General features: G+C 34.5%; 1 protein-coding gene across 3 annotated transcripts in view; it reads right to left on the minus strand.

Moving 5' to 3' along the window:
- Exoc5 (exocyst complex component 5) overlaps positions 1 to 13,574 on the minus strand; it is a 56,302-nt gene that overhangs the window by 2,208 nt on the left and 40,520 nt on the right. For all 3 annotated transcript variants that reach the window (XM_076544891.1, XM_076544892.1, XM_042284758.2), the window contains exons 13-17: positions 9,373 to 9,481; positions 5,771 to 5,891; positions 4,048 to 4,134; positions 920 to 1,028; positions 527 to 742 (exon numbers count right to left, since the gene is read on the minus strand). In XM_076544891.1, the coding sequence (XP_076401006.1) occupies positions 527 to 742; positions 920 to 1,028; positions 4,048 to 4,134; positions 5,771 to 5,891; positions 9,373 to 9,481 (642 nt within the window). The remainder of the gene's footprint in view (positions 1 to 526; positions 743 to 919; positions 1,029 to 4,047; positions 4,135 to 5,770; positions 5,892 to 9,372; positions 9,482 to 13,574) is intronic.

A 13,574-nucleotide genomic window follows, 5' to 3' on the forward strand; every position in this document is an offset into this window, starting at 1 on the left:
TTCCTAGTTCTGCAAATTCTTCTCACATACTGGTTGTATGGGAGACATTCCATATGTTAGAATTTTTAAAGCTTCTGAAGAGCTAAATCTCAAAAGTTTCCATAGTTAAAACTCTTAATAATCTTTGAAAAGATCCATATTATTCAATTTTCTCAATAATTTGTAATTTGATACACTAGAACTAATTATCATTAGTATAGCACCTTTAAAAATAACTTAAATATAAAAGAAAACTGATTTTAGAGGAACACACATGAAAATAAGGCTATTTTCCTAATGTGTGACATAACCATAATTTTTCATGAATGTTAAAAGGCACCTGGATGGAATGTGCTGAAATATGACCTTAACTAAAATAAAACCCCTAGGGGGAAATGCTAATATTGAAATATAACTGGAATAACTGCCTTTAGGTAAGCTGTACTAGAACTCTCCTTATGATGCCAATGAAATCACACACTTCTTAACAAGTCAGTATAGGTTTTTAATGGTATGGCTTGCAAGCTCGATATTTGTTTAAACGTACCTTGAAGTCTTTGGCACATTTTCTATATTCAGCTACGTCGCAAATTGCTAACATGCCACCCATACAACTATAGGAATATTGTTGAAGATGCTCATAAATGAGCCGATGAAAACGTACTCCAAGTTCCATCAGAACTGTGTCCACATTCTTCCCATCCATGGAATTTTTAATCTTCTCAACTTGTTTTCTTACATAAGCACAGACTTTTACGCATGCCTGTAAAAGTTTTTCTACACTTATTATACAGATATGTGTATTAGCTTAGCAAAGAAAAATAGTTTTTCAATTTCCAAGTATAAGAGAAAAAACTTAAAACACAATTATGCACACTAATGATTGTTCAAGCTTTAATAAAGAAGATAATATATTAGCAAACTGAATAGTTCCACTCACATTAGTATACTGAATCAAAACATTGTTTTCATCTTCTGGCTTAAAATCTGTTTTCTTTTGTTCTGCAGCCAAGATATGCTTCATCTGACCAATCATACAATTTAATGTCCTAAAGATTGAGAACACAAAATATATGACACATTTAATTTACTCAATTTTACCTTTGTATTATACTGAATTAAGTTAAAGTATTTAATTTCCTATCATTACAAAACACTTTGGTATTGGCAAACTAGAATTTAGAAAAAAAAAGTCATTTTATGACTTGATATCCAAGAGCTCCTGGTTTTATCATCTTTCTCCCATGAAAAGATCTTTGCAATCTACCAATAGTTACTTCCTAGCTAAGGCTCTTCTAAGGCAAAGCCATACATAGAGAATCTTAAGGCAAGTGGAAGATAAAAGGCTTCAAAAGAATGGCTGTGGTAGTAGGCACATTGAGTCCCATAGTTAAAGGACAATCAGGAAGATGAACAAGTGCACTAAATCCCAGCTGAGAAATAAAGGCACTGGTTAGAAGGCACCAATAATATCTAACTTGTGTGATATTCTCCAAAAATAAGCTTATGGGAATAAAACAGACTACACTAATTTAGAGTTCAGTGGCTGCAAGCAGAGTGGTCAAAATTATAAGTTTTAGGTTAAATTTAAGGGACAGACCACATAATTAAGCACAACAATAATGAGGTCAAGTTACAAAATAACAGTAGACCAACATAAGATGGTGAGATTAGGATACAGATCACAGTCAACACTGTGCCTGATATATGGCAAATACTTGATAACAGGGAGCTATAGTAATTTTCAATCAATATAAGACCACCATCATCTGAAAACAGAAACCTGGAAAGTAACAGTATTTATAGTCTTCAGTAAATATTATAAAAAGTTTTAAAATTCACTCAACAGAAGTTACATGTACAAAACCAGTACAACTATTAAAATATTTCATAGATAAGCCAGAACACACTACATGGAAATATAACAATAAACACTGCATACCTTTGTTGTTTTAGCAGCACTAAGGATTGAACCAAGGGTTCTCAGACACTAAAGTACCCTTACCTGTAGATGTAACCAACTGTCTTATTAAATAAGAAACACAGAACCAATGTAAAAGAGAAAGCCAAAAGGTCAGAGCTCAGAGCTAAAATCTTACCCTTCTTCTTTCGGTGCTTCTACCTCTCCGAAAGAGACCCACTTCCTGTGTGTATGTCTTTACATAGTCTTTCTGTTCTGCCTTCTCATTGGTTGTAAACCTAAACACATGACTGCCTCATCACTGCCTGTATGTACAGCCCTCCAGGTCTTAAAGGCGTGTGTCTCCAATGCTGGCTGTATCCCTGAACACACAGAGATCTATCTAGATCTTCTACCAAGTGCTGGGATTAAAGGCGTGCGCCACCACCGCCACGCTCTTGCTATGGCTCTAATATCTCTGACCCCGGGCAACATTATTTATTAACATACAATTAAAATCACATTTCAGTACAAATAAAATACCACCATATTTCCCCTTTTCTATTTTAATAAAAAGAAAAAAAGCAAAAGGTTATAACTAACAAAAGAAAAACTATATACAAAAGTACAATAACTATATACAATATATACAAGTAATAAATTCCTAAACAATGTCTAGTCCATTTGTATTTGACAAATCAGAGAAAATAATTCCTTTATCTATCCTATTTTGGTAAGTCCAAAATGTATCTAATTCACTTTCTATCCTAGTTAATCTTCAACTATAACTAACTAACCTTCAACTGTAACTAACTAATCTTCAACTCCCTCAGAGACCCAAGAAGGAAATAATATTAGCTAACAAAAATAAAAAAAGGAAGTGCATGCAAGCAACTTCCAAAAAATTACTGCAAGCTCTTTGCCAAGGTTCACTTTCTGTCCATAATTTTTCAATGTCCTCCTTAGTTAAAGGTACGACAATTTCTGCTGGGTCTAATCCTGCTAACTGACGAAGTCTCAATTTTCCTTTCCAAATCACGTCAGAGATTTTTTTTTTTTTTTTTTTTTTTTTTTTTTTTGGTTTTTTCGAGACAGGGTTTCTCTTGTGTAGCTTTGTGCCTTTCCTGGAACTCACTTGGTAGCCCAGGCTGGCCTCGAACTCACAGAGATCCGCCTGCCTCTGCCTCCCGAGTGCTGGGATTAAAGGCGTGCGCCACCACCGCCCGGCTCACGTCAGAGATTTTTTCCACATAAGTTTTTAATTTTTTATTTGGTTTATTTGGTAAAAATATCCATTCCAATATAATATCTCCCCTCTGCATTAATATTCCAGTAGAATGCCTAGAAGGTAAAATAACCAAAATGCAATCCAGCTTTGGATCAATACGATCCACGTGCCTTTCATGTACTTTCTTTTCTACCAAGGCCAATTCTTTCTCAGCTTCAGGTGATAATTCTCTTGGACTATTTAAGTCCTTGTCACCTTCTAAGGTTTTGAACAAATTATTCAGTTCATCATTTTTTACCCCAACAATAGTTCATAGATGAAAAATATCTCCAAATAATCTTTGAAAGTCATTAAGGGTCTGTAGTCTCTCTCTCCTAATTTTTTGTAGCTCTATTTTATATCCTAAATAATTAATAGAATCTCCTCTTTGTATCTTTTCAGGAGCAATTTGTAATCCCCAGCAAGGCAAAATTTTCTTTACTTCTTCAAACATTCTTTCTAAAATATCTCACACTACATGGAAATATAACAATAAACACTGCATACCTTTGTTGTTTTAGCAGCACTAAGGATTGAACCAAGGGTTCTCAGATAATAAAGTACCCTTACCCCTACACTATATCCCATCCCCGCATCTCATTTTTCAAAGGAATTTGTAGCTTGTATAAGTGTGGTACAGAGGAATGGGGCTTAAAAAGTATTTCTAACTGTTTTGACTTGAAAGTATATCTAAGTACACTGACTTTCAAAACAAAACAAAACAAAAAACACCATGGGGATTAATAAAAATAACATTCTCCTAAAAATAAGAACAATATATTAAAGTATCAACTTTACTGCCAGAAGAGTAAAAATAAACAATGTTCATGCTGCAATGCAAATGCACTTCTACAATTTTTAAAAATGCAAGGGAAAAAAGAGAGAAAAACAGTTAACTTGCCTATCAATGCCAGTATCCAATTTCATCTCCATCTGCTCAATTATCTCTTTTTTTTTCTGAAGGCATTCAGATAATTTAGGAGAAGAGCTATTGTTTATTAAAGAGGAAAACAAACTCCAGTTAATAACCTACTTTCTAAGTTTCTAATATGTACATCATGAATACATATTTGTAAATACATTCTAACACCTATTATTTTCATTTGCTCACATACCCAATAATTACAAAATAAATCATTACATACAATTATGTACATTAGCATACCCAATTCATTCACACTAGAAAAATTAACCCATTAAGAGCAAAGCAAAGACAGACTTGTTATTCTGACCTCTGAGGAGATAGCACTTAACATCACCATATAGCTTTGAAATTTTGAAATTAGTTTCCTCTGTATCTAAATATCTGGTATAATAGTAAGAAAAGTCATAGACATCACCAAACTCTTAAGAATATAATTAATCCTACCAAAAAAAATGTGGACAGTAGTAAGTAAATCCAGTTTCATTTAGCTTTTTTAACTAAAAAGACAAGAAAACCTAATAATATTTGTCAGCTTCTCAATTCTATTGAAATATTAAGGAATACACAACACTACAACACCTGTGAATTATGTCACCTATGAATGTGACATAACAGCTCTTTGCAAAGTAAATCAAGAAAACTTCCTAAGCTGGGCTTGGTGGCTCATGTCTGTAATACCTGCCTGGGTTACACAGCAAACGAGTAAATTTCCTTTCCAAGTATGATTCAGGAATCACAAGTGATCTGTGAGCTTGTTTCTAGTCTAGACATGTCATAGCACTGTTTAAAAAAAAAACCAAAAACTATCAAACTCGATCATTTATCTGAACATTTCCTGCACAGATACTAGTGATGAGACAACTTTAGCAACATGTAACATTATATATTACTCCATTTAATTTTCAAATGCTTTAGAAGTCCATATAAATTGATATGACAATATGAACCAAATCTTGATGCTTTATTAAAATTTGTTCATTCACGTTTCTTGTATGTCTTTATAACAAGTGTATTGTGTCTATTGGTGTGTGTGTGTGTGTGTGTGTGTGTGTGTGTGTGTGTGTGTGTGTTAGTTACTTGGGAGTGAGCCCAGGACCTTGCAGATTCTAAAGCAAGATCTACCACTGAGCTACATCCTTAACTTTAAAAAAGAACTTTTTAATTTTCTTTTTGATAGTATAACAATTACATAATTTCTCTAGTCCCTTTATTCCCTGAAAACTCCCCCTAAATACCCCTCCTACCCTCAGCCCTTAGAGAAAAAAGAAAACAAAAAACAAAAACAAACAAACAAAAAACCATCTTTTGAGACTGGGTCTTGGTTGTCCAAGCTGACTTTGAAATCATAATGTTGACTAGACTGCCTCAAACTTGAGATCCTCCTGCCTCAGCCTCCTGAGTAGCTAAGATTTCAGGTGTGCACTACCATGCCTGGTACCTAGCTGCACTAGGCTGGAAGGCCTTTTTCATGTTAGATTTCCAATTTTGGTAATGATAGTTAAAAACTTTTCAAATATATCAAAATTAACAGCACAGTGGGAAGAGAAAACAAGAATTCAAGGAATTCAAGAAAAGAAGAAAATACTTATTTCAAACCTCCTGTCCTATTTGATGTTTTCATGAACATGTATTATTTAAAAAAAAAATAAAAATATAATACTCATTGAAATACCAATGAAAATATGACAATGCAACTAACCTTATTAGTGGCATAAGGTGATCATTAAACTGTTTGTCAAAAAGATGAAAAATAGTATTGGCCTGTTGTACAACATCCAAAAAATAGAGATTTGCATTCCTAGAATCTGATGATGGAATTCCTAAAATTGGAAGGCACAGATAAGTGAGAAGCAACCTTGAAAAACACTGGGCAAAAGAATGATTTTATATATACCACGCGAATAAAAGTAACTGACATTTAATAAATCAGCAATGGTTCTACAGAGATTTTGTTAAACAGCTTAACAAAATTCATCCAAAGCTATTTTTATAACCCAAAGTTAACCATCCTCATGGTTCATTTAGATGAACGGAAATGAATCAACACAGAGCCTGGGCTCTACCTTCTTCTTCCCCCAAACCTCTGACCATGTCTCATGGACACATCCAACCATCTTCCTTCTAACAAGTCTCCCTCCCTCTGACATCAAAGTGTTTTCCTTGTGGTCTTCTACTTCAGTTTCTACCCTCTACTCTACATAGACTCCTGTCAATGACACACTGCACTCATCATGGTCTCTACTCTGTCCTCAAAAATATCCAAAATCTCATCACCTCAACATCTCCTACTATTCTGTGTGGTCATCAACCACATTCTGACACCAAAGGTGGAACTGAAACCTCTCTGGATCTGTCTCCTCCTTTCATAATGAGTAACGCACAGACTCAAGGTTCCTTGTTCTTTTTAGCTCTAATTGCCTGTGTTTCTATCCAGTTAAGACTAGACTAAGAAAAACACCCACAGCTAATGATAATATATAACCTTATAAACTGGAGTTCTTTATATGATGATTCTTCAACTTTACAATTGGAAAACAAAGGTGTTGTTTTGTACAAAAGAAACAATTGGGTGGTAGGAAAATTAAAGGTGCCAACACAAACATAATAAACTGAAGCACATGTAAAAAACACTAATCATAATAAAACATGGAAATTAAGACAGTACTCATGAATGTTTTTAACCAATAAAATATAAAAAAAATTGAAGAATATTTAGTAGCATATATAAAAACTGATATACACATATAAGCTAGAAGCAGCAGAAATTGTAGGGAACAAGCCTCTCAGGAAAAATGGTAAATTAATTTAAAATAATAAATAATTTAAAGTAAGTTTTAAATTAAAGATTTAAGTAATGAAAATTATTTTAAAATATGTATACATAATATGCTTTGACTTGGGATTTTACCTAAAAAGAGTAAACTCTACAATGCTACTCCAGCATTGTTTCTTATCACCTGGCTGAATTTTATGTAATCATTAAAAACAATGACCAAGAGTACTAACTATATGAGGAATATTCCCCATCCAAATGAAAATTTCCTAAACATTTCCAAGTTCAGAATACTGCTAGTAAAATGAAGAGGAAGGTTTCCATACTAGATAAACAATAAATCCTTCATATCAGATTTAAATTCACATTACTTTATCATCTTTTTTAATAAACAATTTATTTGAGTGTGTGTGTGAGAGACATGTGTATTAGTCAGAAGACAACACTCAGGAGTCAGTTATCTCCTTCCACCATGGGACTGAACTCAGGTTGTCAGGCTTGGCAGCAAGCAATTTCACTGCTGGGCCATTTTGCTGGTCCTTATTCTTATTTAATATCTTTTGTAGTTACCACATTTTTGAAGATTTAAATCATTTCAATACAAATGACCATACTAAGTCATTTACTGCCAGCATGGGTTAAATATTTGATGTCAATAGTTTGCTATAATTAAGTTAAAATACATTGTTGCTTATGAAGGTAATAAATGAGTTATGCCAAAGTGACTGATTTATGGCTAAATTTGGTTCATTACTAAAGGTTTCTAGGATGGTGTTCTACACGGGCAAAAAGAGACTTTTTGAACTGTAAATGCTTTCTATGTGCCAGAGTATAATGCTGGGGGTAGGGATACTGAACAAATTGAGATTCCAACTCTTAAGAACTTATAAGCTGTTGTCTCTACTTACAAAAGTTTTACTTCAAATATTTAGTTTACTCACCACTTTAATGAGCTCTCTGATTCATGTGTCTTCTCAGAGGCCTTCTCTGACTACCCTTTCATAATAAGCTTTTGGGGGGCTGGCGAGATGGCTCAGTGGGTAAAGGTACTTGCTGCCAAGCCTGACCACATGAGTTCGATCCCTGGAACAAATATGGTGGAAAGAGAGAACCAACTCCTGCAAGTTGTCCTCTGACTTCTACATGTGTGAACACACACAAAGTAAATAATAAATAATGTAAAAGAAAAAGGATTTCTGCCTATAAATCCTTCACTCTGCTTCCCCAATAGTATTCTCTACCCCTTATCCAGTTTTGATTTTACCGTACTTCCTAATAAGTTGTCTATTATTTTTACAAGAATATGAACCCATGATTAGGCATGTAAAAAATATGTGCTAAATGAAAGAATACTGACAGGAGACAGACATTAACAAATAGAAATGTCATTGTGGTATTATTATAAAAAGTAAATTTAATAATGAATAATGGATAACTACGCTGCAACAGGAGCACTTTATGTGAGGTGATCAGCACAAGTGTCTCTGAAAAGGCGACATCTTAGTTGAGGTCAGGTTAAAAGACAAGTGTAAAGAGCCAAGGCAAATGAAGCATAGTGAGGAACATGTGGAACACACCACAGATCGCGTTGTTCTAAGCAGTTTGTTTTTAATTTCCCTCAAGAGTAATAACCACTAAGGAGTCTTCAACAAGAAAATAAGAATAAAGCTGGCTATTACACAGTAACTTAGGAAGGCAAGAATGGACACAGGAACCAGTTAGGAGATGACAGTGTTTAAGGTGGCGTTACATCAGTAGATGAAGCAAAGTAGATAAACAAGCTATATTTGGATGTATACTGACAGGATTTGCTGATGAACTGGCTATCAGCAATGAAAACAGGAAGGTTAAGCACTTTCTGGGTTTGGTAAATAACTACTTCCTTAAAATCTTGGGAGAACAGTGTTGGAGGAAGACAATCTGTTTGCTTTGTTATTTTAGGTTATTCAGAAATCATTATATAGTCTAGGCTGACCTCAAACTAATAGTGACCTCTGCCTTGGCCTCCTGCATGCTGGGATTGCAGGCGTGAACCACCATGCCTAGCTGAAGAGTTTCATTTTTGAAATGTTAAATCTGAGATACTCACTTAACAGGTCATGGGGTCAGGTAGTAAACCCAAAAGAACAAGGCCAAAAAATTTAATATAAATTTATTCCTTTCCAAATTTATTTTTAAATATTTTCTCTCTAAATTTTGTTACTTAATTCCTAAGCAGAATTATTCTTATCTCTATGTATGCTTCTTGACATTTTATAGCATAGAGCATTGTTATAAATTCTGCCAATATATTGTGCTGTGTTTTGTAGTCTATGGCCTTACTCCACTGGATGTAAACAATATGAGAGAATTATGCCTATGTTTAGTTTCCAGCACCTCACACATCCTAGTATTATATAAGCTCTAAATACATTGTATTGAACTGAATTTATCACATAGAAGTCATATACAAAACAGCATTAAGAGTACTGGTCAACCAAACAGGACCAAAGGCGTTTAAAAAGAAAGTATAGTATAAGTATACTTACCAGCAAGCCCCGTTTCTAATGCATAATCAATATGCTCAATACATAAAAATTCCACAAGAATGGTAAAAATTCTAAAGGCATTCCTTGGTAAATCAGAAGGATCAGACAGCTTTAAAAACAAGCAAAAACAGTATTACTCTTCAAATCTATATTTTTAAAAAGCCAACTCTTAATAAAGCAATCCCTTTTGTGTAGAACACTATTTCAGGTAACAAAATGTCAGTGTTCCCCTCTCACTGTCCACAAAACAGTTATAAGGCTCTGGATTGGTCTGTAACTCTCCTGATCTAGAGCAGTGTTTTTTCAAATCTAGATTGTATGTAATCCATGAGTGAAATCCAATTATACTTTCAAGAGACACAGACAGACAGACAGACAGACAGACAGACAGACACACACACACACACACACATGCATACTCTGCTTCCATGTGAGATGCATTTTTAACTATGGTGATCACAGTGAAAGAAGTTTGAGAGCCACTAACAAAGAGGGTTGTTCTAGTAAAACTCAAAACAAAACTGTAAAGATTCTCATGGAATTAGGATATGAAATCAATTAATATTCATAGTAAAATATAAGAAATCAAATTTTAACTCATCACATCTGGTGGAGCAAGACTTTAGAATGTTACTGAGCTTCCCTACATCTCATTTTCTTCATTTATACGATAGTCTAACATTGACAGTATTTCACTTTAGTCTTAAGGTTCGAATAAAACAGGAAAATTGCAAAGTGTTTGTAACACAGAACCTGATTTGCACTAAGCTCACAATTTTCACTTCAATGTTGCTGTTGCTAGACTAAAGAATTATTAGTAGTTATGTTGAGAAAAATGAATTGTTCTTAAAAGGAAATTATTCTCAACTTCTTTGAACTGCTTTCTATTAATTATAAATTGCTTTCTGCCTCTGTCAAAGCTACTTACAGGATCTATTCACATGACTTTCAGGGTAATGCTACAGGTGAGAATTCCTTATGCAAAAGAGTTAGGCCTAGAAGTGCTAGAGATTTTGGACTTCTTGGATTTTGAAATAATGAGGTATCTTAAGAGACTCAAGTCTAATCATAAAATTCGTTTGTTTTATAAATACCTTATATAAACAGTCCAAGGACAACTTAATACAGTATTTTTTACTAAAAACCTAACCTTAAGGCTATGAGTAGAACTTTCCAATGTGCCACCATATTAGTGATCAAGAATTTTATATTTTGGAGTGTGAAAGATTCTGTATTTTCAAACCAAGGACACTCAACCCTAACGTAATAACGAGAGCCTGACTTATAACTGAGTTTATAAAGAATTCCATAAACCACTTTAAAACCCCAGTGATTCAATATCCCCATTTGGTACTAGACTTCTTAATCGCTACGCCAACCTTTCACTCTTACTAATCTCTCTACTCCTTTTCTTTTGTTTCTGATGCTCAACAGGTGCCCTCACCTCCATCACAAATCATAAAAACTAAGCCTAAGAGTTCACCTTTCTCCTGCATATAGCCCCAAATCCATGTATAACATATAGAATAAGCAGAAAATTGATAAAAAATTAAAGAAGACATCAATGAATAAGATCTGACATTTATAGAATACTCAGCCAACAATGTGAAGGTACACATTCTCTCATGTATACAGAAAACCATCAATATGGGCTGTATGTTGCATCTCAATAAATTTAAAAAGGATTGACATCATAATGCAAAGTTTGCCCACTAACTACAATGGTATAAAATCTAAAATCCAAATAACACAACTTCACAATCACTCTAGGACAAGAAAAAAAAATCAAAGAGAAATTAAAGAGTATTTTGAAATGAATTAAAATACTAAAAAACTTAGTTTCAGCGAATGCAGTACTTGAGAATAAGGTAAGTAAATGCACACACTGGAAAAGGTCAACAAACTCAGCTTTTACATAAAAAAACCAAACCAAGACAAACAAACAACTAGGAAAGGGGCATATAGCACCTACATTGAAGGAAGGAAACAATAAGGAATAGAAATCAGAGCAGTGGTGGCACACACCTTTAATCCCAGCACTCGGGAGGCAGAGGCAGGTGGATCTCTGAGTTTGAGGCCAGCCTGGGCTACAGAGTGAGTTCCAGGACACACAGGGCTACACAGAGCAGGTCTGTCTTAAAAAAAAAAAAAAGAACAGAAATCAGAGATATTTAGAGAGAGAAAGAGAGAGAGAGAGAGAGAGAGAGAGAGAGAGAGAGAGAGAGAGAGAGAGAGAGAGAGAGATTAATGAAACCAAAAAGTGGTTCTTGGGGGAAAATCAGTAAAAATAATATACCTTTATCAAGATTTGTTTGGAAAAAAAAATTGGGAAACAAATACTGACGTTGGGAATAAAATAGGCAATTATTACAACAGTTTCTACAAAAAGTTATAAGACAGTAAGAAAAAGGTCATGCTGGGCGGTGGTGGCGGCGCACGTCTTTAATCCCAGCACTCGGGAGGCAGAGGCAGGCGGATCTTTGTGAGTTTGAGGCCAGCCTGGTCTACAGAGCGAGATCCAGGAAAGGCGCAAGGCTACACAGAGAAACCTTGTCTCGAAAAACCAAAAAAAAAAAAAAGAAAGAAAAAAAGAAAAAAAAAGAAAAAGGTCATGAATAACTTTATCCCAATAATACAATTTTGGTGATAAATGAAAGTCTTTAAAAGATACAAATAGGCTGATGTATTGGTGTAGTACACCTTTAATCCCAGTAACTGAGAGGGAGAAGCAGGTGGATGAATCTCTGTGAGTTGAGGTCAGCTTGGTCTACATAGTAAGACAGACCCTGTTTTAAAAACAAACAAAACTGCCAAAACTCACTTAAAATTATATTACCTGAGTATTTCTGCATGCATTAAGTAGGCTGAATTTTTAGTTAAAAATCTTTACAAACAAAACCACAGCCCCAAGTAATTTTCCTTGTGAGTTACGGCAAACGTTTAAGACAGAAAGACCATCATCTAAACCCATAAACAATTGGAAGGGGAGGCAGAAGTACTTAGCATATCATCCTATGGGTACAGCATTACCTTCATTATTAAAACAAGACAAAGACATTAAGGGCCAATATCCTTCATAAACACTGATGCAAAAATTCACAACAAAATTTAGTTCATATGGGCCAGCAAGATGGCTCAGAGAGTAGTTGGCTGCCAAGCCTGATAACGTGACTTAATTCCTGGAACCTACTTTGTAGACAAAGATCCCACTTCCTCATGTTTTCCTCTGACCTCCAAAATGTGTGCCCTGACACAATAAACAAAGGAAGTTAAAAACAAAAAAAAGTTTTGTTTCTGGTTTTTTTGTTTTGTTTTGTTTTAATTTGGCAACCCTATCCAACAATTTATAACTAGGACAATAAGAAAATGGCTAGTGATGACCAGCCGGGATTTATTAAAGGAATGCACAGTTAACATGATTCTCCCAAAAGAAAAAAGAAAACATTTAACAAAAAGTAACAAAAAATCTTTTGTTTTATTTCATTTGTTTGTTTATCTGTGTGATACAGTCTCCTGTGGCCAAGGCTGGCTTCAAACTCATCATGCAGCCAACGATAACCCTGAACTCAAGATCTCCCACCTCTACTTCCCAAGTATTGGGATCTAATAATACTTAAACTTAATATGCCACTTTAATAAACCGGTATACATATCTTGCTGGAGAAATGGTTCAGCAGTTAAGAATGCGGGCTGCTTTTCTAGAGGATTCAAGTTCAATTCCCAGGCTCCAGACAGCAGCAACTGTCTATAACTCTAGTTCCAGAGGATCTGACATCCTCACACAGATATACATGAAGGCAAACACCAATCAATGCTCATACAACAAAAATAAATAAATGAAAAAAAAAAAAAAGACTTTCCTCAAGTTCAAAGATAGTATTCATGAAAAACCTATAGTCCCCATCACATTAAGTGGTCAAAGACAAAATGCTGTACTCCAATGGCCAGGTATAATAACAAGTGTTTGTTCTCTGCGCCTATTTTCATTCCACACTGTACTGGAACTCTAGTCAGAACAACAAGGCACAAGAACAAAAACAACAACAAAACGCATCTATATGGAAAGGAGTCAGTAAAGCTTTCTTAATGGTAAAATAACATGTCTTATATTTTTGGTTGTGAGCCTAGCCTTTAACGGCTGAGCCATCTCTCCAGCCCAAAATAACATAAGTCTATGTAGAAGGTCTAACAAATTCTACAAA

Source organism: Peromyscus maniculatus, chromosome 9, assembly GCF_049852395.1.
Source record: "Peromyscus maniculatus bairdii isolate BWxNUB_F1_BW_parent chromosome 9, HU_Pman_BW_mat_3.1, whole genome shotgun sequence".
Classification (NCBI taxonomy): Eukaryota; Metazoa; Chordata; class Mammalia; order Rodentia; family Cricetidae; genus Peromyscus; species Peromyscus maniculatus.